This window comes from Camarhynchus parvulus, chromosome 12, assembly GCF_901933205.1.
Source record: "Camarhynchus parvulus chromosome 12, STF_HiC, whole genome shotgun sequence".
NCBI lineage: Eukaryota > Metazoa > Chordata > Aves > Passeriformes > Thraupidae > Camarhynchus > Camarhynchus parvulus.
Genome location: NC_044582.1, coordinates 6,486,377 through 6,513,329, shown reverse-complemented (window position 1 = coordinate 6,513,329; position 26,953 = coordinate 6,486,377). Strand labels below are relative to the sequence as shown.

The following is a 26,953-nucleotide window of genomic DNA, read 5'->3' as shown; positions in this document are numbered from 1 at the left end:
CCCACAAGATTTTACTGAAATGCTGCCTGGTAGTTCAGCACAACATACAAAACCTGTCAGGTGTGATTAAATCCAACATATCACCTGGCTTGTATCACAAGAGAAAAGGACAACTAAAACAACTGGGCTTCAGGCTGAACTATTTCCCTCAAACTAATATTTGATCTATCTTAATTACAGGGAAATTTGCAACAAAAATAAATCTGAAGACTAAATTCTGAGCTTCTGCAGGTTCTTTGTCTACTGTGATCCCTTCACCTTCACCAAGCCACACAGACCATGGCTTGTATTATCTGATTTACCACACTAACAAATAGCAAGATTCAGGTCCTTAACAACGTCATCACCCAAAGGTAGATTTCTACAAGATTGCAAACTGGTAACAGCTCTCTACCCCCATGAATAATGATCAGGGTGGGAAAAAAAATCATAACAGCAACAGACTTAGACACTGCCCAAACTTCTAGCCATGCATCTAAACAAAAAATATACTGGCACAATACCTTTTAAGAAGGGGGGGGGGGAATCTTGATTCATGACTAAACAAATCCATGCAACTCAATCTGCCTATCATTTCAAAGTTTAATTAATCCCTAAAAACATTGAAAAGTCAAATTATGCATCATCTCAGCCATGGTGACTTATTGAAAAATGACAGAATTACGAGCATACATCTCAAATCTTTATCTAAAGTTTGCTTCAAATGCTGAAGTCAAGCACCTACATTTCTGAGAAATACCACACTGTGTGATCAAAGGATTCCTCAAAAAGGGCTCTAAAAGCCCTTTTCTTCATAAAAATAACCATTAAACGAATCACAAACAATTGTGAGTGGCTAATTGGTTTTACCAAGTGAATCTTATACAAGCAGAAACAACACTCAGTCTCAATTTCTTCTGAAGGAGGCAGTGGAGAGGAAATACACTGATATTCAATTTGCAATTCATTAAATGAAAATGTTATCACAAATGATTACACAATGACCCAAAAAAAAATCACTTCCATCCTAATTAATATTTTCCCACTATCACTCTATATTCATTTAACCTTTCTTTGTGGCCCTATTCTTACAGATGGCCCTGCAAAAGAAAGGTTTTGGTGCATGACAGAAGGATAAACAAATCTGAGTTCTTGCAAAATGCACAGTAAACCAAATCACACATTCAATTAACCATGACCAAAAACAGTTTGTCATTAAAGCTCACCAGATTAGAAACTGCATTTCAGTTGATTTAACAGCTACATGAATCTTTTGAAATACTCAGGGACCAGCTTTCTAAAAGCACACAGAATTATTCCAGTTCTGCTCATATTAAGCAAGCCATCCTTGACCAGCACTTGCAAAAACCATGGATCCCAACTCTGGTATTCCAAGACACAGCACTCACACACGAACCATGCTAAAAACAAGCACAGTTCTCAAAGCCTAAGATACATCTGACCTGAACATCTTTTTAAAAGAAAGTAAACGCCCATACTCTGCATAACCTAGAGTTTTAAAACAGGGTTTATAGAAAAAAATCCAAATTATATTTATGGCAATCTGCATTTGGTGTGGCATTAATTCATGGCAACATTAAAAGCTTCTCGGTTCTATGGTGTTCTGTTTTTTAGTAAAACTTCCAGAAACAACTTTCAGGGTTTCCTTTAGCATAGCAGCCATTGTCAAGGAACAAAACCATAACTGGTGTTTTGTTAGGTTTACATACTCAATACTGGAGTAAGCAAGAAATTCACATGCTTTATATAAAGTCAGTAAAATAGTTTTATCACCAGGATTTTTCATGGGTTTTTTCAGAGTATTTCAAAATCTACTTTTATTCTATTCAAACAGTTTGCATATAAAGTACAAACTTCTCCCACTCATCTTAAATGCTCAATTTATATTTCAATTACAGCTATTTTAATACCAAATCTAACTACTTTCCCCACTGACCACTAATGATACAGTAACTAATATGATTGTGCTATGTTTTTAAATTAACAGGTTTACTTTTATTACAATCAGACTATAAGTAAATATTTCACAGGCATATCTTCATCAAACAGGGAGTAAGGGAAAAGAGTGGGGAATCACTGCTCTCCACATAAAGAAACTCAAAAAAACAGTTTTCTCTACCAGTGCAGCACTATTCTGTCTGGGGACCGACTTTAGGCTATAACAGCACAAGAACTCTTTCTGGGGTATGCTCTCTCCCCAGGCAGCTTGCCAGCAGTGCACTACCAGCAAACCTCTTTAAGGAGAGACAAGCCCTTAGCAGGAATTCCCCACAGGAACAAGCTTGCAACTTTGAACATGGAAAAAACATTTCCTGTCAAATGGGAATGATTAAGTACATCTTTTTGTAAGACCTTCTAGTCTGGACAACAGAGAAGCTCTCTCTTGCATATTAAAAAAAAAAAAAAGTTTTGTAGTGTCACTACCTGAAATCTGTAACACCAAACTGCAGATCTTCACATACCCTTATACTCCAAACAGACATTTTAGGATCAGCTACCTCAGCACAGATTAAGTTGTACTGGGACACACAAAATAAACTAAAGAGGGACAAGGACTTGACTGTGTCATTCCCACACCTCTACAAACCCAAATGACCTTTCTGCCAGTTGGAAATTGCCAGTCATCCTGGTCACAGCATTCCTTTGGGAACGTCCCTCTTCCTACACCAGAGTGAAATATAATTTCTGTTTCATTCACAGCTAGAGATGGACTTGACACATGCAATTACATTCTCCAGAAAAATTTAAGAGCTATGTCACATTACTGGGATAGTGCAGCACAGACAGCGCACAGAACTTACTGCAGGATAAAGTGGGAATAAAACACTAACTCAGAATTTTCATCGGTTTTGCAGGGGTGTGCATTGCAACACAAAGGAAAAAAAATTCCAAAATTCAAAATTTGCATTGAAAAATCAAAATAATCCACAATAATTAGTTAATGCACATTACTGAAGTTTTGGGCTGACAGTAATATTTAACAAAGAAATGAAATTGAAATAGGAATATAGGGATGAGAACTAAATTACAATATTTTTTTACAATCCTCTTGCAGAAATGTCATCTCTTGAGTAATTCTTGCAAATGTGCAAAGGTTACTGATGCACTCTCTCTCACATAATAACCATGAAATAACTTTATTATTAATTTTCAGAGAGATAAGGCATGTTGTTCTTGTAGTTAAATAGTTCTTTCATGGATTTTTGAACAAGAAAATACAAGTCAGGGTATCAAGGTACATGAAAAAGAGCAAAAAAATATTATCAGAACTATCCCTCAGAACATTTACCTACACACAAAAAAATTGACCCAAGTCTCCTAATTTTAATGTGTGGGGATTTTTTTTTTCAAAACTGAGCCAATGACTTTCTCATGGGCCCCTCCTATTCCTACACAGACATGTAAATACATTTTATTGACTTGAATCAATGCACAAAATAAAATTCCTATGGTATATCAGTTACAATTAGATCCTATATTTTTGAATCTTTTTCAGATAAACCTTAATGATATTTTCTCTTACAACAAATTAATCTGATATCCTTAGAATGGGTAGCCTGGCTAAGTATACAGAAGTCATTCTAAGGTCCCCACCATGTTTTCCCAAGCAAAGTGAAGTATTTTCAATAGAGTCCAAATTATCTTGCATCTTTCCTCAAAAGTTTACTTGGGTGACTTTGATGCCAGCTAACAGGGACATTAGGAGAGCACATTAGCTAAGAATCCAAAGATAGAAAAATATCAGAAACACAGTATCAAAAAGTTATTTAGATTGGAAGATTTCTCTAAGTGCGTGGAAAGAGAGCCAGGCCTTAAAGACCCTTGAGCTGAAAAAGTAAACATGGCAAAGACAGTAGATAAACACAGAAATCCTTCTAAGATACAACACTGAGCACTTAGCAATTAAACAAAAAATCTTTAGAATTACTTACTAAATGAGATTTAAATTTATAGAATTCTACAACAATATTTTCAGATAATCTCCTTATAAAGGACAACTGGGTGCCAGGTAAAAACCACCAACCTTTTCAATGGATGGATTAATTAATCATGTGGCCCCAGAACTGAATGAGTCATCGAGTTGCTAATGAGATAAGGACAGGAAGCTTGACACCTCTAAGTCAAGAGTTCAACCGGTTCTCCTCAGAGTACTCTCCTGCTGTGCCCTAGATTGAAGGCACAACACTGGCTTTCCTCCTGCTGAAGGGGCTCAAAGAGCCCCATAAAGCTCCTTACAGAGGAAATCTTGGCCTGAAAGTAGGACACAAACATTGCCTTTCTCTAGCAGTGTCTCCCACCACGGCTCTCCCAGTCCTTGGGATAAAGAGGAGGCATCCAAGACCATCAGCACTGCCCTGCAAGCACAGGCTGAGAGAGACATGGCCTCATTCAGAGGCTTCCCCACTGACAGCAGCAGTCAGACAAGGCTGAAAAATCCCGTTATCAGGGGTACAGAGACTTGTCATTAACATGAGGGGCCCTTTGTGCACTACAGGCAAGTTCTTTACTCATGGGGCTTGGCCAATTTGCTGTCATTGACACGGCTGGGTCTCCCACCCCTGACTCTGCTGCCAATCTCTTCTCAAGTAGAACAGTGTCACCACACAAACCTTGGGGGTCTAGGCACAAGAGATGCAGTGCAACCAAAAATTCAACTCAGACTCAGGGGTGTCATTTCCAGCAACTCTGAATGGATGGATGCCTTCTGATTGTTCATATATACTTATTAAAAAGAAGGAAAGAAAAAGAATAACCAACAATGTCTTGACCATGGCCAGAATCCATTGTATGGTGCTGGTCTGCCTGCACATGATAAATATGCACATGACTGTTCATATTTACTTATTAAAAGAAGGAAAGAAAAAGAATAACCAACAATGTCTTGACCATGGCCAGAATCCATTGTATGGTGCTGGTCTGCCTGCACATGATAAAGAAAGAAGCCCAGTGCAAGTAGGGCCATGGGAAAGGCAGCAGGAGGCAAAGCACAGAACAGAACATGGGACAGCAGGATGACACCAGGAAGACAAATTGAGGTGGGAGAAGGAGATAGAGAAAAGCATGCTGCACAAGAGGACAAACAGAAGAGAAAACACAGAGGGAAGCCAGAGGGTAGAGGCAAAAGATAACAAGAAAGGAAGGAGTGGAAATTTAAAGACAAAAGCCATGAAGGGAAATAACATAGCACAGATGAGGAATAAAGGAAAAGACAGAAACAGAAATAAAATATATATACAGGAAGCCCTTTCTGCTATAAACTTCTTCTTATCAAGCACAGACAAGAAACACTTCCAAAAAGAAGAGCTCAATTAAGCATGGAAAGTTCAGATCACCTGAAACTTCTGAAAGCAGATGAAAGAAACTACCTTAAATTATGAAGCAGGATTTCATCCCAAAGCACATGCCCCTGCTCTGCTCTAACAGAAAACTTCTCAGGTCCATAATACTTTCACCCATCTACTTGGAGAAGAACAGGGCCCACTTCTATCAGTACATTCAGTGATTAGAGACTAATTATTGATGAAGTAGAATTCAGGCTTAAGTTCATCACTCTGTGCTCCAGTTCATGCAATACACACAGCCATGAGAGAACTATTCTAGTTAAAATACAGAAAAGAGGATCCCTTTCTCCTGCCTCTCCTGGCACACATCAAAGACACATCAAGGTGTTTTAGATGAAGGATTACACAAATTTTCCCTTAGAACACAGGGCTGTAACCCTTGGCAAGTGGTCAAGCACAGCCCAGTCTGAGTTTGATTCTGCACTTCTGTTTTGTTTGAATGCATTGTTTTGTATCACTCACTGCTCACACCTCTAGCCTGGCAGAGTACAGCCGTGAATCCACTGAGCAAGGAGGTAACTGTAGTGCACCCTTTAACCCAGAGACAGGCAAAAAGCCCAAATACAAACCAGAATTTGTGCATTCAGAACACAAAAAGACACATCAAAAAAAAAACCTAATGATGAAAGGGACTCCTATTCCTACATCATTGCTTACCACTACCATCTGCTTAATTCAGTCACCAATATACTGAAAAAAACCTTTTCTTGCTTCCCTAAATTATCATAAATATCACATAGTATGCTGCTGGCTCTGTCACAAAAAACATCAGTAATCACAGCTTGCAAACCAAAGACAAGTGACCAACACAGAAACACACAGTGGAACCATCCTTGAACCATCAATTTTCTATAATTAGTCTACTGTTCCAAAAGGACAGGTTTGGAACCCTCTCACAGACCTTTACCTTAAGATATTTAGGATTAAAGATAGATTCATTTCCAAGAATAAATGATACCTAAGATACAGCCTATTTTTAAAAAATACATTTGATTTACCATTTCTCTTAAGACACATATACCTGTTTCTTACAGTGTTTGTTATATATTTGGTTATAAATGCATGTTGCCATTACTACTGCAACATATAAGTGACCTTGTGTTGGAGGCATTAATGAGAAAGGGAGAACATGGCTCACACAACCAGAGTTTGGGAGGTTGATAGAGGGTCAATGTTTCACTGGCTCAGCCACAGGCAAAGACAGACTCAGAAACACTCACAGGCTTATTTTACAAGTCTTGGAAACTCCATCTTACAGGCTCTGCCTTTTACCTCCCACCACAGAGAGGAGGGAACACCTGCTCTGCACATACATCCTTGCACTGAGGTCACCACTGCAAACTTCCCAAGTCACAAAGGATGAACACTTGGCCTGCTCAAATTCTCACATATTTACCTTCTCTTGAGCCCAACCAGAAATTATCAAGTTTACATTTCTAGTTCCCATTTACCAGTGTTCCACTGGTTTTTCCTGAGGCTGATTACAAATTTTGTCTATTTCGTATTCATAGAAAAACCCCACATGTATAAATACTTCATTTTCTGCTTACAAATTAAAAAAAAAAAAAGAGCCAGTTCAGCTAGCTGATGGAAAGCAATTCATCTATTCAATTCAATGTAGCAACATTGAGAGAACCAAGCTAGATATAATATCCATATGCAAACTAAAATTATGAAGATGAACTTGAATTAGAGACAAAGTGGGGTCTCCTAGCAAGACCAAGGGAGCAAAAATCCAGCCAAAGGTTCAGTGATGATTAATATTTGGTCTGTTCACAAAGCAGAGGAAAGGTCTGAACATTACTAACAGAATAATCCCTACTCCCATTGTAAGACAGTCCTCTCTCCAGCACTTATTGACATAAGCACCTCAAGCAGCAGGAAATACAGGATCCAGCAGGTTCCCAAGCAAGCCTGAAGATTTCTCACTCAGCTCTTCTCCTATATTCCCTCATAGTGCACTTGAATCCACACTAACCAAGGAAAATTGCCGGTGAAATTCCAGAGGAGAGGCATGGACCCAGACCACTGGGTAACATATTTCCTGGTAGAGAACCCCAATCACAGGAAAAGCCAATGCTGCTCATTCCAGAACTAATTATTTTATTAGACTGAACACACAGGATATGTCTGTGTGCTCCCTTATTGAGTTTAAATCTGTCCCAACAGCTCAAAGTACATAGCCAGTATAAATTCTGCTCTTTGAGCAAACTTAGTGGAATGATTCAACTTCAGGATAAACAGGATACAAATTTAAATGAGAATTTGAGATCACTTAATGGCCAACTAAACTTTAAATACATATAATTGGAGGGGTCCAAGAGGCCTTCTACTTAAAATAGATAAGGTTTAAGAATCTCTTACTAAAAGAAGAAAAAAAAAAAAGACATCAATTACTATTCCTTAGACTAGCCTGGCCACATCAAATAATAAAAGAGAAATCAGCAGGGATGAAAATGTCCATTGTCTTTCTAAACATTAGCACATTGTAGAATTGAAATTGGCTCAGAAACACCAGATAGTAACCTAACAAAACTAATGCTAGAAACATTTTTCAAAATTATTAGCTTCTGACACAAGTAACTGCTTTACCCTTTTCATGTAATGCTTTCTGAAATTAGTTATTAGCAGATCTCGGGGTCGACTGACAGCTATGGAGATTTGTGCCCTGAATTTCTCAGGGGAAAAAAAGAAAGGCTGTTGGTTGGTTGGTTGGATACACAGCTGCATAACTCTTTCTTTACACTAACCTGAATTATTCTGCCTTTCATCAGCAATTTTTATTGTCCATATTTACTTAATTGCAATTAAAATGTCATCTGCACAAAATAATTACTTTTAGGAAAATAAACATATACACACCACAAATTACCCAAACATGTTCATAAAACAGAAGACCTCATATCAACCCTAATTTTCCAGGTAAATTAATACAAAATTATCTACTTCTTGGTAGCCAGTTCCTTTTTTCATGAGCTTCCTTTCCCATCCAAAGAGTCACATGCAGATTATGAGTGCACAAAACCACTCTACTATTTCAAGATGGAACTTCATATAAACAACAAAATTGCTACGTGTAATTCAATATTACCCTTGACAGCCTTTGTAAGTTTTAGAGAATTAAAAAAAAATAATTTCCATTTTTTCTTTTCAAGTACAACCCTAGTATACTATTTTCAACCAAAGAAATACATCTCTGCGCACCACTTACTGCAACACCATCCCTTTTTTGAAAGATCATTTATACCAGCATTGATTGCTTTGAAAATTCACATTGATGTCCCTATCACTTTAAAATGTATTAATGCAAAATCTCCCACCATCCTCTCATTAAAAATGAAAATATCCAGTAAAATAAACAGCCCAATAACACCATTAAAAACTGCAAACAGAGTAGACAAGTACACTAGGAAAGGCAGTAAACCTTCAAGTCTGAAACAAGTGTCAGAAACAGTAAGAGTAAATATATAATCAATATAAGCAATGGAAACAAAACTTTTTTGCCACACAAATATATGGACATACACAGCATATTAATATACATTTCTTTCCAAAGAATTTTACTGATAAGAAACCTAATTTTGAACACATGACAAAGTAAACAAAGTAACGCTTAATACTGGGGGGGAGGGGGGGGAACACAAATCAATTCCATAAACATTTTGTATACCACTATCTACCAATTTCTTTTGCTGAAATTATCTATATTTGGTGCAATCTCAAATGCTAGCAGTTAATCATGTTAAAAGCACAGCAAACAAAGAATAAAAATTAAAGATTACTTACCAAATTATGATTAGTTGAATTAGAATCATCTTCTGGGAATGGGATGTAAACAGCTAAGGCCACACAATTGGCAAAAATAGACAGTAGTATAAATATGTCAAATGGTCTGGAAAATCTTGTTAAGGAACTCATGACTTTGAGTATCTGCAAACTTTTAAGTCTAGTTCTCCATTCCAGCATCAACAATGGTAAAGATTTAAGGCAATCTTTTGACTGATAACTCTGACAAACACTCCATCACCTTTAGTTATAGCACTATATATACCATATTATTTTCCATCACAATGATCCTTCAACATCCTCTTCCTTTTGAAAAGAGTGAAAACTATTACTCACGCTGTCACAGAGCATTTCACATTAATTTCCAAAGATGAATATAATTATCCACTCATAAATCTACATGCAGGTCATCATAATGGGCAAGGAACACTCATGGATCTATTCTGTCCTCATACAAAGGTTTCATAAATATACATTTGTCTAAAGGAAGAAAACCATTGGAAATACAGTTCATAGTGGGATATGGGAAAGATTTCCAGAAAACCACAGCTGTTCTCTTACAGGAGAGCTAGAAAGCTGTGCAATTGACACAGGAAATTTCTGAGCCTCTCCATGTCTCTGACAGTTGCATTCCTGAATCCTGGCTTTAGCCAAGCCAGATGAAAGTTTAGGTGAGTTGAGTAGAAAATAGAATATCATGGCTGGCTTGGCAGCCACAAAAAGAGAAGCTACAGATTTCCACACTGACAACAGCAGGGACTGCAGCTCTGCTTTCTATACTAGGGCTGGACAGCAGCAGTGGGAACCTGGAGATACCTTCTGTCTTCCAGAAAAAAATGTCTTCCTTATCTTAAAATTCATGATTATGTACCTCATCCTTCAGTTCATCATTGATTTTCCTTTTTCATGAGGTATTTTACTATTCTCAGTGACCAGAAACACAGAGGTACTGAGATGACCCTATCTGTGGGAGCTTGGAAATGAAGTACTTGGACCTCAGCTGCAATTTTTGGCATCCTTTGATGCACAACCTCTGGATATGTTTCCATAAGAGTCCAATAAAAGACTGGGGTAAGAGTACTAAATATATTCCAAAGCATATTTTTGCCAGCTTAAAAAGTTCCCTGGGAAAAAAAGAGGGGGAAAAAGAAAAGTCCTACAAAGCCCATATGTCCTATAAGATGTGTTACATTTTGTTTGCTGGCCTATTAAAAGTTTGTCACCTTGAGGGCCACTTTTATGTCTACAAAGCAGATCAACACAAACAGCTGCTACATTGTGTACAAAATAAAGTTAAAACAGCATTTTCCAGACTGGGGTGAGCAATTGATACCATCACAAGACTGACAATGTTTTTTATGATGTGGTGCTGCTGGGACAAATTCTCGCTGAGTTATTCCACTCCAGATCCATAGTAATTTCATTTACCCGACCTTAGCCAAGGAGAGGCCAATTTACTGAAATTAGTTGGACTTCTACCAGTTTAAATGAAAGAAGAAGCCATTTCACTATCTTTAATTTGCAATTGAATTTTGTACAAAGAACTGAAAAGCACCAACCCCATAAATGAGTAACAGCTCTTATTGCCAGGTTGGCTGTTCTGTTTATAGTAACAAATTGAGTTTTACTTCAGTAATCTACTGTCTTGAGCAGCTGTTTCCCATTACAGGGATGTTGCCATGGCTAATATGCTAACATTTGTCTCCTTGTACCCCAGCAAAACTATTTTCTATTTCAAAGCTTTTCTTGGTAATTAAATAATATACTAAACCATCATGCTATCCATTCTGCCAGAGAAATGCACATATTTCCACATCATAACCACTGAACTAAAGGACTTCCCATCACACAGGTCATCATGAACACAAGGCAGCATCTCCGCTCTCCCATCTAGATGAACATGCTTCCAAATATGTTTGGTGGTAGATATGTTGTACAAGCTCAGAAGATTATTATATTTCAGACACTTGTGTGTACTTAGAACATTTCCTTGGCTTAAGTAAAAATCTTCCTGCTTTTAGTACTGGGAAAACAATTGTTTTAAAAAGATTTCTACATCTGACTCCTTAGCCTTAATGGCAGTACCCCAAATTGCAATATGGAAGATATAGGTTTGACACCTTTGGCCATCTCCCTAACACTGGATGGCTAAATACATTTCCATCCATTCTTCCTTATTTGGAAAGGCAAAAAATGCAATGCAGAGATTTGCTGGAATATGATGTTAGCCTGAAAATGTTCCCCCAACTTCTCCCAAAAAAAAAGGAACAGCTATGAGCTCTGACTTTCAGCTGCCTACTTCAGTAAATGATATTCTGTGTCAATATGACACAAGAGACTATCTTTAACAGCAACTGAAGCCAAATTAACTCCCATTGACATTAATGACAGTTACCCACACATACAAGTGATGTAACATGTAAGTTGTGATGCTCCAAGAGATCCTGTAAAACAATCCCCTTTATATGATCAGAAAATGTAAGAAAATAATTTAAAAAGCAAACTGCAAGAAAGGATACTTCCATTCTACTAGACTAATGCAGGCTCTTCGTATTGGATTGTTGAGGGATAAACAGAAAAGGGCACGGGGTGGCCGACTATTGGATGTATTACCCTGTTTTTTGCTCTTGGCATATTGCTGGCGTTTTCTTTGGGACAGAGATCCTACAGGCTGGGCTGTGGTGGTACTCATGTTTTGGGCAGCCTTTGCTTGTCTAGCAGCATCGATTGCAGCTTGCCAAGATAGAACAGTTTGCTTGGATGGTGCTGAACTGTTTGACTGGATAGCTGGTCCGTCACCAGGGAGAGGAATCCTGGTGCTGCTTGCATAGTTCACCTCTGTGGGACAAAAGAAAAAAGTACTTGGTTATAATTGCTTTACACTAAAATGGGTCTAATCCAAAAAAGATTGTTCTAAGACCTCCTGGCAGTGTGATGTTTGCATTACATACACAGATACATTTGCATACACTTGTGCTGCGGTATATGCAATTGAACAGCAGAAAATATGCTCAGGAATCAGTCTTACAACTTCAAGATGGATGTAAGTATTGACACACAAACACGTCTCATTTTGATTCTTCCATTTACAATGTCTTTTTCTAAGTGGATGGAAGCCTTCCTGTCCTCATGTTTATTCAGTAAACCATACCTACCCTCTAAGATCAAGTTTGCTGTAGCACCTTCACATTTACTACTCTCTCAATTTATTTTGGTCAAAAGAATAGTCATTCCAAATTCTTACACATTGTTCAATTAAGAATAAGCAGCAAGGTAGAGGGGGAAGTTCTGTAAGCAAGTTAAATCTTGCCCTGCTTTGCATTCTCAAAGAAAAATGCGTGGATGCCTCCCACAAGCGAAGATCCAGTACTGTCTGTGATAAACACGTTCATAAAGCTCTGCTGTCTTGTGCACAAGGAATCACAACCACGGACCCATTGTAAAAGGATGAGCTCTGGTTCTGTAAAAGGATGCTGTTTGGTTTTGCTTCTTCATGAGAATTTAAAAAATAAACTGCACCTTCCAAATAATAATCGAATAATAATAATCGAGCGCTCTTTATGCAGATGACAGCAAAGAGGCAAAACACCACCTCCTCGCAAGGATCCTTCCTCGCGAGCTCTTTGACTAGCGCAACAGTCTACTCCTACATGCACCTGTAGGAAGGAGAGGCTCCTGAGTGCGTTTCAAAACTTGATGCCTGGGTGGGGAAAAAAATGGAGGAACGGCACAATATACGTGCTGAGAATTCGGGCTGGTAAGAGAGATGACTGTGAAACGAATCTACCCAGGCAGGGGACGAAAAATCTCTCCCCGCCAGGCAGCGGAGAGGCAGGGAAAGCACAGCCCTCCCGCTCCAGACGGGGGGCACAGACCACGGGAGCGCCGCGAACGCGCGTGGACGCGGCCGAGGCCGGCGCCGGCCCCCGCTCCGGGGGCGCGGGAGCCCTAAGATGTAAATGCCCTAAGATGGCTCCCCAGGATGGCGGCGGGGAGTGGGGGGGTCACGGCGGGGCCCCCACGGAGCTCCGCGGGGAGCGGCACCGGCGCGGAGAGCGCTGGCCAGCGGCGGCGCATCAACAGCTGGGTGACACGGGGGGCAGAGCCGCCGCGGGGGCAAAGGTGGCACAGCTACCTCCAACATTTTCCCAAAGCATCCCTGCTTCCCCTCCCGCCTTTTTTTTTTTTTTTCCTCCCCCAGATATAAATGCAATGGCACAGCCATCTCCCCCGCCTTCCGCCTGCCCTTCGGGATGCCATGAAACGTGGCTCGGCGCAAATAAACCACCCACCTACTCATCTATCTATACAGCCATCGTCTTTTTAAATGGATGCTCGAAAGGGAAACAAAGCCCGGGTGACTGCGTTCCTCGGGGGCAACACAAACTTGCTGCTGATTGAGGAGGGAGGAAGCATTTATAAACAACAGCGGGGGCTGTGGCAGCGGCGGAGCCCGTCGGCGGAGCGGATTAGCGGCGCGGAGCCCCGCGTCTCGCCCCCGTGCGCCCCGCCGGGCAGGGGCCGAGCGCATCGCGCCCGCCGCCCTGCCCTCGGCCCCGCCGCCCTCCCGCCCGGCGCGGGGCAGCCCCCGGGAGCCGCAGCTCCGGGCAGGTTGAGCTCCAGGTACACACGGATGAGGCGAACGCAGCCCCAGCCGCGTCCTCCCGCAGCTGATGTTAATGGCCCCGGGACAAGGGACAGACGCGCATAAATGAACTCGCACGTTGGTCACACGCCGAGGGCAGCACCTTGTCCCGCCTTCGCCTCATCCCCTGCCCTTCGCGGTCCCTCCTCGAACACAGCCGCTCATTCCTTTCCCATCCCAAAGCGACCCCATCCTCAACCCCTTCCCTAATCCCCCCAATCCCCGACTCCCAAATCCCTCATAAATCCTCCCCCCCGCCCCCACCCCTCCCCTCAGCCCCAAGCACGCCGCTGCCCTTGGTGGGCGCCCCGGCTCTTACCTTCAGGGTGCTGCTCGGGCTGCGGCTGCTGGTGCATTTTTCTCACTTTCTCCAGCGTGTGAGAGGAAAATGAAAAAAGGAAAAAGGGCAGAGACGCCCCCCAACCCCACCCCGAGCCAGGTGCGCGCTGCCCCTGCGCTACCCGCTACCCGACCCCCATGGTAGTGACTAGAGACGTGCGAGGGGCTGCTGCTGCTCCTCCTCCTCCTGCCGCTGCTGCTTCGCCGCTGCCAAATCCCTCAGAGTTTGGGCCAACATGACACTCACATCCGGGTGACACGGGATCTCTCCATCCCTAGCAACCCGGCTGCTGCTGCCGCCGCCGGCTCCTCGGTCCCCTCCTGCCGCTGCTGCCTGCTCCCCGGTCCCCCTCCTCCCGCCGCCGCCTGCTCCGCCTCGGCCCCCTCCTCCCGCCGCCGCTGCCGCCGCCCGCTCGTTCGCTCGCAGTCCCCCTCCTCCCGCCGCCGCGGGCTTTAACTCCCTCGCTGCTGCCACCGCCGTCACCGACACCTGCTGCTGCGGCCGGGCGGGGGCGCGGGGCCGCTCCGACCGCCCGCAGCTCCGGCACCGCCAACAGACCCGCGCCCGTCACCGCCCGAACCCCTTCACCGCCGCACCTGCTCCTGGGGCCCCCGTCCTTCCTCAGCCCCCTACCCAGGGCAGGGACAGCGACAACCCCCGGGGCACCGACCTGGGCCACAGCGGCTTTAGCGTCTCCCTGTCCCCGCGCTCCGGGCACCGTGTCCCGCTCCTGGCGGCTCAGGGCTCCCCGGCCGCTCCGTCCCTGCCCGCACCCTCTGCCCTCACCTCCAGGAAGACTCCCGAGTTATCCCAATGCCGAGCTCTCCGCTGGCCTGTTGAAATGCCCTCATTCTGACTTCAAGCGAACATAGGATCTTCGACGTTTATCCAAATAAATAAATTGACTTGGGAAAAAAATCATTTTGGTGTTACCTTCCACTGCAGAAGCCTCAAACATTCATTTCGGGTTTGTCTCATTCTGGGTGGTGAAGCTACCCCAGAAGCGCCGTGTCTGGAGGGACCATGAGCTGCTACCACAAAGGAGCAAACCTGGGACAGCCACCTTCCCTTACAGCAAGGCAGTGTTTCAATCACAACAAAAAGTGATTAATGAAGTTCCGTAAGAATTACAGAATAAATTCCAATTTAAAACAGAACTGATGCTTCAAAATTATAGTTTGTTTTCTCTGCAATGAACATTTCCCCATATTTTTAAAGAATATTTCAAGCCACAGTTATACTCAGTGGGTGTGAGCCCTTATCTTTGACAAAAACTGTTACAAAAACTTTTCCATTAAACTATTTCTACTACACCTTTCCTCTGCCACTTTTGTATTCATGTGCCTACCCACTCTTTCATCCATTCTTCATCCACAACTATCTCCATCTAATTAATAATAAATAACATCTACAGACAGTAATAAGAAGAAGAGCAATAAAACCTTAATACTGCTGATATTCTCCAGGGATCCAGTGAAGAATGCCCAGACAGCAGCTTTATAAGAAGCTCTCCGTTAGGTAAAGCCTATCCTTTTTGGCTTTACCTTTGTTAATTGAAGAATTAAAAAAAAAATAGCAGCAAGGCTGATTTAGAGAGCAGCCTTCCACAGATGCTTCCTCTTTTCCAATTTTCTGACCTGACTGGCTCAGCTGTTGCAGGTTTGGTTGATTTGGGAAGGCACCACACCCTCTCACAGGTGTCATTACAGTGCAGGTGTTTCCAGTTTAAACAATCTTAACATACTTAGGTACTTGCCTTACATGCCCAGAAATTAACTAGGACTTCTCAACAGCCAGATATTTATGCTTGGTAGATTTTTCAAAAGTATCTAAATCAAGATTAGTTGCCTAACAACCACTGCAGGCACTGAAGAAGGCACCTCATGTGCTTAGCAGGAGTCAGTGCCCCACCCAAGTACCTAAGAAGTATCTGGGCAAAGCTGGACTCCAGCATCCAAATAATTTTTTTTTAGTTAGGCTCATTAATTTAAGCACTGAGGCACTACTGAGAAATTCACATCTGCTAAGGTTTAGGTCTAACACAAACAAAAACATCCCCCAAAAAACTGCTTCCCTTGCAAATGTTTTCATAAACTTCTTGATTTTGGCCTCACCAATGTCATTTTCTAACCCCAGTCCTTATAATGACCACAGCAATACATACTAAAAGCTACCAAATACTCCTCAAAATCAATAAAACCATTAAACAGTGAAAAAAATTTCACAGTTGGTCCAAACTTGTGAGCATACAGTTGTGCATATTTCAAAAGCTAACTGTCCTTTTATTGCTAGATCAAATTACCTACTACACTTTCAAATCAAAATCAGAGATAAAAAGAAAATGCAAGTCTGTTTAGAAACTTTTGAGGAAGTATTCAGGAACACTGATAGTCTTTAGGTACAAAAGTGCTAATTACTGAAGCCATCAATTCTTGTCTGAACAGTTTTCCCTTCTTCTAGAAACTGGTGCCCATTTGTTTCTCTAGGATTGCTTCACTTTTCTGTCACTTTGGTATTGGTTGCTCACTCCTGAATGAAATGGCCAGCATTCTGTGGATGTTTTAGAATATGTCCGAGCTACAACATGATGACATTTTGAATAGAAATAACCATTTTCCGGAGAAGAAAGAAATATGGATGTTCCCATGTGTCATACCTCTGTGCCACACCATACTCAGTGTACTTCATTTAAATGTTATAGATTAGTAGAGCAGGGAGTACATATATTCAATATTATAATACATTTATTGCAGATTTCCAGCTAAATAACCATCATCCTCCTCTTGATAACATTTACTGCTTCTCAGGGATTTATTCTGTGTAAGGGAAAGAGGAGGATGAAGAAACCGACTCAGGGATATTGCAGAGAGCCCATTAAGAATTTTGGGGTGCTGTGCAGAAGGACAAACCTGCTTAACCAAAACGTCAGCGTCTATGAACTGGTGGAGTGGAGCACAGCAGTGCTGTGAAGGAGATCATTGCAGGAAGCAGAACCAAATCCAGTGGCAATGCATGTGGGAGGAACTTACATCACAAATACGTAATTTTATAAAAAATGAGAAGCTGCAGAAGTGGCCTCATCCTTAACAAGAGAGGGATTCTCACTCATGCAGGTTAATCCATTATTAATTCTAATAGTCCAGCTGAAGTTATTACTATGCTAATATATACTAAACTATTACTATCCTTATTCATGGGAGGAATATTTTAAGGAAACATGGCTATGTTGCAAACAAGGGTTTGCAGGATTAATTCTTGTCCATGTTATGCATTTTCTTTTAATTTTGTATATATTTTCATGGGGAAGGCTCTCTTCTTGTCCAGAGACTTATATTTTCATTCTTCTCATCTAAAGTATGATGGAGCTACAGTTTGAATTTGAAGATCTAGTTCAAATTTTTATCTAAAAAAGACCATGATGAAATTTAAATATGTTCATATATTGTTTATGTCAGATCAGTGAATATCACCTTTCTGATGTCACTGTGAGTAAGGGTGACTCTTTAAAGAACTTAAAATAGCACATTGTTATTGTGGATGTAATTTATATAGAAAAATATAAAAAGTACAGACTTCCAAAAATCCATTAACTTGGATCTCAAAAGTAGATAAAAATGTACATAAATGGATTTTAAAATACATTAATCCACTATGGGATAAAAATGATGAGAGGGAAGCTTAATTGTCCGTGTTATTGACCTTATCCACACTTGAGATTTAATAGGTAAAAGAACTTTCAAGAGGATTAAATGCTGAATTTTCATATGTCCTCTGCAAGAACAGTCTTTTATGGTTTTGCATCACTGGGTTGTTTTACTAATTTGCATGAGCAAAGTATCCTGATACTAAGCATAATTTTTATTTTCTTCTCTCCTATTTAGCACTTGAAAAAAAAATTCCAGATACAAGAAACCTGCCACACTGAGGTCTTGCCATGTAATCATTTGCAAATAAACTCACCAGAAATACAAATTTTTTAAAGGTGAATATAAATGAAGTGAGTAAGACTACTTCAGTCTAGCTGGAGATTTAGCTCTATATTTTGTGAAAATATCTCATTGTGAAAATTTGTACAAAGAAAGAGTGAGAGGGAGTGAGGGAGAAGGGAAAGAAGGAGGGAAGGCAACAGGATGCATGGACAATACTCTTTTCATTTGTTTGCCTGAGCTGAAGCTTCAAGTGGATTAAAGAAATGGATGATGCTCTCCAGTATTGCTCACCAACTCAACAAAAGTCCAATTTATTTTGTCCATCCCTTCTGCAGAAGTTCATAAGATGGTACCCATAGCTAGCAAGGAACAACTGCAAACATGATTTTGAATTAAACATTTCTTTTATATAGGTCTATGAAAGACATATAGTCTGCAACTACATTTTTCATTATCTCTATATGCAAGTATAAACAGTGTAATCTGCTCTGAACACAATGAAATCTGTCAAATTTAAAATCCAGTTGGACTTTTTCAAAACAAATTACTAAGAATGTAATGAAATGTGTTTTCCTGACTAATTAGATTCTTTGGCTTTGTGTGGCTTCAATTAGGATGCTATTACTCAGCAACACAGTTTATATTCTTCCAGCAGCTCCCTCTTTTAGCTACAGTTCTTCACTATTTTCAGTGTTTACCATATCTTTTCACCAACTTGCTTTGACTGAAAATACCACTAATTAAAAGTTGCTGGATATTCTGTTGTTCTTTATCTCAAAGCTTCATTTCCTAGTCATCAAAAATGAAAAAATCATCTTCTCCTTGTTCTCCTCTGATCTACAGTCATGGGTTGTCCTCACATTTTTCTCCAGGGATCCCCTGCTATTAATAAATACTTTCCACTCTGAGTGTTATCCACCTTCCAGAGCTCTCTCATGCTTATGCCAGTCTGCTCCTCTGGGGCCCAAGTGATTTGGCTTTGGTGGGCACCAGACTGGGTTTCCAGCCAGAAATTATTTCCAGCTCTATTACTGTGCTAGCAAGGTGAATTGAATTGGTGACAGCAGGACTACATCACCTTAAATTTAGAGTATCCATATTTAGGATAGAAAATATTTAAACTGTTGACTGCAAGAACACATTTCAAACTGTCATTTAAGTAGATTCAAAATTTTCTCTCAAGAGTTTCATCTCTATTTTTAGTGCTCGGTAGAATGATGATTTCACAGATGGGCAACATAGCCAGCTACCAAAAAAATTCCACTACACATAATTGTGCTTGAAAATGTCACAGCAAAATGGATGGATGACTCACTGTATCAGCACATGTGCCTCATGCAAACAAATAACTTTTATAAATACAAGCCACACTCCAGGTTTTTTCAGAATGTTCTGCTGGTGGCTTGTGATGGAGTTTCAAAACCCCGCACCGGAGGCTGGAAGACTACTAAAAACTGCACAGACTTTAGGCAAGCAAACACATCCGTGTGGGGGCTCTCCCCCGGCGCCTGCAGGAGACAGCAGCCAGGCAGCTGCAGCCCCGGCGGGGCCGGGGGAGGCTCCGGCAGCGGGGGCGGCCGCTCCCAGCGCCCCCGGCGGGAATTCCAGCCCCGGAGCCGCTCCCAGCGCCCCCCAGAGCTGCTCCGGGCGCTGCCCGAGCGGAGCCCAGCGGGAATTCCAGCCCCGGAGCCGCTGCAGGCGCTGCCCGACCAACCCCAGCGGGAATTCCAGCCCCGGAGCCGCTGCAGGCGCTGCCCGAGCGCAGCCCAGCCCAAAGGAGCGCACGCTGTAGGGCACGGTCCCTGCGCTTCCTACAGGAGCCCTTTGATCTCTCCTCCGAAAGCCCAAATGAACCCTTTCAAATGTAAACTTGCTTTGCAGTTTTAAACCAACTCTATCTGCTGCGCTACCTGGAAGTGTTTTTGCCAGAATAAGTGAAATTTATTGGCTCTGTAAGAAATATTAACAAACTGACACAGATATTAGGGAATGCGTAAAAATTCATGTGTTTTAACATTTAGCAGAACACAGACTGAAATCAAACACTCAGGTTACTAATCAAATTCTTTAGTTACTAAAATCACACATTACCTGGGCTTCAAATATATTTTTCTCTTGGCAGACAGAGGAAACTTGAATTTAGCAAATTTCTCTGCAGAACCTTTCCCAAACTGACTTCAAACATTACTTTGAGAGACATTCCTTGTCATAAGAAGACTACAGCTGCATGGTTGAGCACACCAAGGTCAAGAAATGTCCTACTTCATTCTGGGGCCGTGTCATGACACAGTTTCACATGGTCCATGCTGCCTTTTGCAGGAATACGTGCTACACCATATGCAGGACAGCCAGCACTTACAGCCGGAAATGAAAGGTAAATACTCCCATATTTATCTTTTCAAACCATTAATTAATTTATGTATTCAGCAATGGATATGACACAAAATGTATTTCAAACTTCTTTTGTTGGAAGGCAATTTTCTACTGCAGCAAAAGCACACAGGATTTGCCCATACCTGTTTCACAATGAGAAATAAGCACGAACTGCTTTTAAAGTAGGAATTAACAACTGTAAGAAGAAAGCTTTCTCTCTGTGCTAACTGGTACCTACTGAGGGAAATGCAGTCATGTCTCTTTGTTGGCATTGGCACCCCACACTGAAACAGGAACCACAGACAATGAGAAGATCACAGGCCCATAGAACAAGGGGAGACACAGTAACTGCATTAGAGAATGGGGGAGGCAAATATACAACACTACTGAGGAGGAACACAAGTCTAGATTTCAGATCTAGAGCAAGCGTTTAAGGTAATTTTTCTTTAAAATCTGTCAGTCTTACAAATAGATCCAATGAGCTGCATTACTCACAGGAGTAAAAGATTGCCATTAAATAATTTAAGAAGTGTGGTATAATCTCAATACTAAATGATATGACAATAATTTTTCAAGTGCCTCACCAGGTAGAAGAGAGACTGTCACGCAAAGGTTCCATCTTTGGCTTTAACATTAACACCTGGAATGAATGATCAGTCTTTGTTTTTATGAGTATCTAAACACATGTATGAATTATGCGTTATTCAAAAATTCCTTTCTCTGTCTCTCCAAATGCTGTAGGATGTCCAGATTCCTACCCTACTGAGAAGTTTTCTTCCTGGCTTTATGGTGACATTCAACAAAACACAGGACCATGTTAGGTCAAACCTCTCACAATGGTGCTTTCACTGGAGTTCAAAAAGCTTGAAAGGACAAAAACATAAATGAGGAAGCAAAGTAAATATCCCATCATATCATAAGGCTTTACTGTGTAGCTCTTGACAACACAAAGACCAGCTTAATAGACTAGGGAAACAAATCCCTATAGAAAAGCACTGAGGGATCACGTTAGTAGTAGACAAGGCAACAGAGGAGCTTTCAATCAGTAATAGAGGAGATGCAAATAACAAAATTCTTCAGCACACTACAGACTCTCTCTTTATGTGTTTCAGTTAGCAGGTGCAATTACCAAAAGGGGCTTGTGAAATACACTTTGTCACTTAGAGGGTTTGGGGATTTTTCTGTCATCAGAGACATCACCGCCCAAGCACATCAAATGAGGATGTGCTGTGATGTGTTTAATTCCATGGAAATATTCCAGGTTTGCATCGTATTAATATTTCTAAAACAACTAACAAATTCTGTCACACTTTTGCTTTCTTCTGCATGCCCTTGAAGCTAATTGAAAATCAGCTAGTGCAGCCAAATCTCAATATTTTATAATCACCTGCCTCACACAGTTGGCTTGTTGATGCAGTTCACTCACAGCTTTGAACTTATGTGTAAGGCTCCATTCAATGGCTGTGGAACTGGGGTCTCAAGGTAGGGTGCCACTTCCCAGGGAAGGGGGTGTACCCCACCATGGATATCAGCTTGAGACAGCTGACAGACCTGTCAACACACTCTGCAATTTCAAACACAACAGAACTCTTATGCATGCAAAATAAAACTTAGGATCAGGTAGATTAGGTCCTGGGGCTTTTCCAGTTTGTTATTGTAGAGAATTCTCCAAGCATTTCTCTGTGCAGAAGCCTAGACTAATATCTTCAGTCATCTAATATATATGTTGCCTTTATTTTTCTTTTATTTTTTTGTCCCGGAGTCTTTTATTTCCTGTCTAATAAAAGGATTATTCCTGAAAATGACTCTCACTAGATTCAGTAAGATTTTTATCCATTTCTACGTCTGAAAGGTTTGCATCATCAAATAAGAAACTAGAGATTATGACTATGAAAATATGTGAATAAAAGCAAAGGGACAGATGCCGAATCCATAAAAATTACTAAGGCATAATCTGTGCTTGCTGTTCCATATAAATACACAGTTTAAAAAATAAAAAAGAAACCAAACCACAAACAAAACCAACATAGAGTAAAACCTCAAAATTTATTTTCAGCTTCCAGCCGATTTAGTAGATGAGGGGGCTTTGTTTTGTTCTCTACAAAGGCAAGTGACTGAGCTTATTTATGGGCATATTTTAATTCTTTAAAGACACAGACTGCTTCCTCTTGCCTCATACTGAATTTAGAAAATTGTAAACAAACCAAATAGTAAATTTCCCTTAAAGGTTCAATTTAGATAAGTTGATCTAGGTTTAAGGGGTCTGCAAAGCTGCAGCACATTTTGACCTAATTTGTGTACAATACAGTGGGTTAAATAACACTTGATGACAATGAAATAATTTTTAGCATTTTTAGCCCCCTGAGAGCTAATACAGCTAATATAGTACTTAGCAATATAAACCACATGTGTGTGCCCTACACATACAAAATCCCATTCTAGAGTCACACAGTGTGGGCAGGTTACAGCTGTACTTTGTATCTTACACAGTCTTTCATAAATGCCAGCACAAATTTAAGAATTCAAGGTATAAACAAAGCTGAAAGAGAAAACCACAGTTCTTTCAAAAATTCTAGGAAAGATTTTGTCTCAAGCATCACTATTTTTTGAAATTTTTCTGTCTCAGAGGAACTTCAGAACTGCTTTAGCCCTCAGTACGCTGTGTTCTCAATGGAAATTCAAATGGCTGTGACCTTTGCCAAGGAGATCCCTGGCTAACAATACAGTTTCTTAGCATCTTGCAGTCAGGCATACACTCCAAGGTAAATTAAAGCATGTCAAATATTAGACCAGCCCCTAGATGTAGTTCTGGACTGCCAGAATGTGAAGATATACACAAAGTACCTCTCTCCATCCATGCCATGTCTCCATAGAGCAGCTCTAACTGAAGAAAAAATTGTAGTTGAAAGTTTTCTTTCAGACTGGAAAGGAGAAAAAAGAGCTGAAAAATATTTCAGGCAGTTTTGACAACAACAACTTAAAAAAAAAAAGAGAGAGAAAAAGAGGACTACAGGTCTTACACTGCTTTCAGTACCTGACAGAAGAAAAGGTGGCTGATGCTGCCTTCCCCCCTGCCCATATTCCTGAACTGTGGATCTCACCTGGGAACACTCTGCAGGAGGAGCCCAGGAACACAGAGCGCCAATCCACCCCCACAGGGACACTCACTCCAGCCAGGGAGTAGTTGATTAAAAGGAGGCATTCAACTGCTCCTCATTTGTGGCAGTGAGATGTGGTGCTGCCATGCCTGGGAGGGAGAGCTTCAGAACTCTGGAGAGAGCAAATGGAACAGAGGCTTTCAAAAAGGGTGGATGTGAATGTATTTTTTAGAATAATAAGCTGTTTGGCTACATAGAAAACATAGGGAACAAAGCTATACAAAAACAGACAGGAAAGCTTCTTCATTAGGTTGAATTTTTGTCAAAAGTCTACCCCGTAAACCCATGTGAATTATTCTTTTTCTCCGTCCTTCAAATCTAATTTTGTTTTCAGATACAATATTGCAATGTTATAACTTCATCAGAAACACTAATTAAATTATATTCAAATACAAAAGTTTGGGGTTGAAGTGTGTGCACAGAAAATGGATTTGATCTTGCCTCTGATGGAGAGGTGCCACTATAAAACCAGGTGCCACATTTCATAGTGCATTAGCTGACACACTCTGCAGAAGGATGGGGTTTGGCTTCCTAGAAATACAGCACATAATCTGAAAAACGCAGCAGTTTATTTTTTACCTCTGCCTAAGCATCCTGCTCACATACAGATTTCCCTTTTGGCAAGCAGAATCTGTATCTTTTCAGCCTGTGCCTGTTGCATCAGCAAGCACCACCTCCTCTGCTGTGCAAATGAGCCAGCAATGCAGCAGTGGCCTGGGGGCAAAGGCTGACTCAGAACCACTGGAGCCAAACATCAATGCTTCCCCGAAATAGGCAGACACTCAATATCATTGACTTCCATGAGATCTGGTATTTCTTTCAATCCAGCCATACCCAATGCTAAATAATGGACGAAGCAGGAGTTGGGGCAAGGAAGGGAAGGCTAGGGATTGCAAGAGCATGAGAAAGATCAGCTATTCTAAGCATAAAAGAAGGATGAGACTGATGTGGATGACTAAGAATGTCAAAAGAGTTCTTGAGGAAAAACAGAGGGTATATGACACATATAAGAACATGAAATCCGAAGAGGATTAAGAGAATTATGAACTGGAACTGAAAGGATGCAAAAAAACCCCCAAACCCAACAACAGCACTGTGTAAGGCTGCCAGAATTAACAAAGTGAGAAGACTGCAAAGAAAAGCAATAAAGGATCTCAAAATACTGAAGTGATATGAAGTTCAACAGGGAAACAGCTCCTGAACTGTTAACAGAACCTGTGCACAACAGGAGTTAACAAAACAATAAAATAAAGCAAGAAATGTAAATGCCCACTTCTATTAAATATCTATGCAATAAAGAGAAGCAAAATGCCAGAAAAGAGAACACAGCTTGCAGAGGAGGACACTGAATCAATAAGATTTTAAGATGAATAAAATAAGTTATAACCTTTGTGCCATCTAGAATAACCAGTAACACAAGGAAGCTGTGAGGATAGATTATTTGCAACAAATATTCTTAAAATGTCAAACAACAGTGACCCTTCAATGGTGATTTTGTCGAAAGAACTCAGGCTGAACATAAAAAGTAAGTAATGTTACTCCAGCCTTCAGAAACAGAATTTGAAAGAGCTGGGAAAGCAGAGATGACTCATTAGAACCTGGGTGGCCATTGATCCTACTGATATTAAAGCAGAACATCAGTAACCAGGTATGGCACTAGGAGAAATAAAAAGCCTTCCATAGCAATCCGCAATGGGACATCCTTTGCAAATATGGAGTGTTTCAAATTTCATTTTCCAACTTTACTTTGAAGTGAAGTCAATCTGAGGCAACAGTTTGCAAGCTTCCCCTGATTTCTGTCACAGAAACCAGTGGCTCACTATTAAGGCAGAATCCTTGGGCAGAGCAGCAGTACCCATATTTCCAGTGGGAATCTTACTAAAATGTGACAGCAGATCTGAAAGAATGGGTGCTTCAGGATCTGTCATGAGCCCTATTTCAGGACCATAAAATAACACCAAAGGTGAAAATTCTTCACAACAGGGTATTTATCTTACATTCTACTTGCTTTTTGTATAAAAGGTCAGCAGGCCCGTTCTGCATCAGATCACCGGTCTTAGATTCAGCAGCAGGAAGGAAGGAATTCACTGACCCTCTTAGATTCACAAGACAGCAGACAAAATTAAAGAATGTAAAATGTTTTTTGTAACTTAAAGTTAGTTTAATTAAACCCTTTGTATCAAATAAGTAACTTAGTCAACCAGAGAAAAAGAGAAGCTGGTGCCTTCCTGGCTTCTCCACACCTGAGCATGCAGTAACACTGTGTAGCTTCTTTGATTAATTCACATGCTTTCTGCTGTGGAGAGGTTGTTGAAGTAATGTCTGAAGCCTAAGAACTGCCAAAAAAAGGTTGCAAAATACATTTGATCCAACCATTCTCTTAATCAGATTCAGAGTACTTCTGCCCAGGTTTTCCACATTGAATAAACTCACCACTATTCAAGCTGCATTTCTTTTTCTCTACACATACCCCATTTTCTGAGTGCACATTCAAACAACCTGGTAGCTTTTCACTTTTATGTCATTGAATGCTGCCTAATATAAATGTCTGGACATGCTCCTTACTCCTGCCTGACCTTCCCCTGAGAGCCCCACTCTCCTGTATGAGGCTGTGCTGAAGCTACTATGGATGCTCTATTTGATGACATTACATCAAAGAGATCCATGCCAAAGCTCCTTGGCCACCAGCAGCACTGCTGATGTCAGCATAGCTGGAAGAACAAGGCTAGTTAGCTAATTGCTTTACAGAGCAATCACAGGCAGTGCAGAGCTTGGAGCCAAGAGTTTTGCTGGGGCAAGCAGGCAAAATGCCACTGAAGGCTCCTATTCCCTGGGCAGAACTGCCCCTGCAATGACAGCCAGCACAGAGGTTTCTGGACCTGCTTGTGAAACCAAGGAACAAGGTTTCTCTAGGTTTGCATCCCACATAAACACAGCAGCAATTGTCTGGTTTAATTACAATGAATCTGATCATTTGTGGGCATCCCTCCACAGTAGCTTTCATTGCCTTGTATTGATTTTATCAGCATCAGGAAAGCTTATGCATTTAGGATAAAATCATGGAATTACTGAAAGCAGAGGGAGCTCTGCTGCTAACTTGAATAGTGTTAGGGCTTTCTGCTGCAGGAACCATTCCAGCAGTACAATGAAGATAAAATGAAAGACAGCTCACTGATGTTAGGTAGCAACTCAGTGATAGTGCAGTGAACATGCAGGTGGAATTCAGATTCCTAATTTTAATAGTCTTATAGACTATAAGTTATAAGACTATAAGTTATAATATGTTTATGTTATAAAGAATATGTTCCATAAGATTTGTCACGATAGATTCTACACACTATAAAATACACCTTGATCCTACTGTTTTCAGCATAATCACT

At 40.9% G+C, this 26,953-nt stretch overlaps 1 protein-coding gene across 1 annotated transcript in view; it reads right to left on the bottom strand.

Moving 5' to 3' along the window:
- The window catches only part of CACNA1D (calcium voltage-gated channel subunit alpha1 D), a 169,076-nt gene extending 154,599 nt beyond the window's left edge, over positions 1 to 14,477 (bottom strand). Inside the window, exons 1-3 of the mRNA XM_030956521.1 lie at positions 14,093 to 14,477; positions 11,648 to 11,966; positions 9,129 to 9,234 (exon numbers count right to left, since the gene is read on the bottom strand). Of these exons, the coding sequence (XP_030812381.1) occupies positions 9,129 to 9,234; positions 11,648 to 11,966; positions 14,093 to 14,129 (462 nt within the window). The 5' untranslated portion in view covers positions 14,130 to 14,477. The remainder of the gene's footprint in view (positions 1 to 9,128; positions 9,235 to 11,647; positions 11,967 to 14,092) is intronic.
- Positions 14,478 to 26,953: the final 12,476 nt, after the last annotated feature.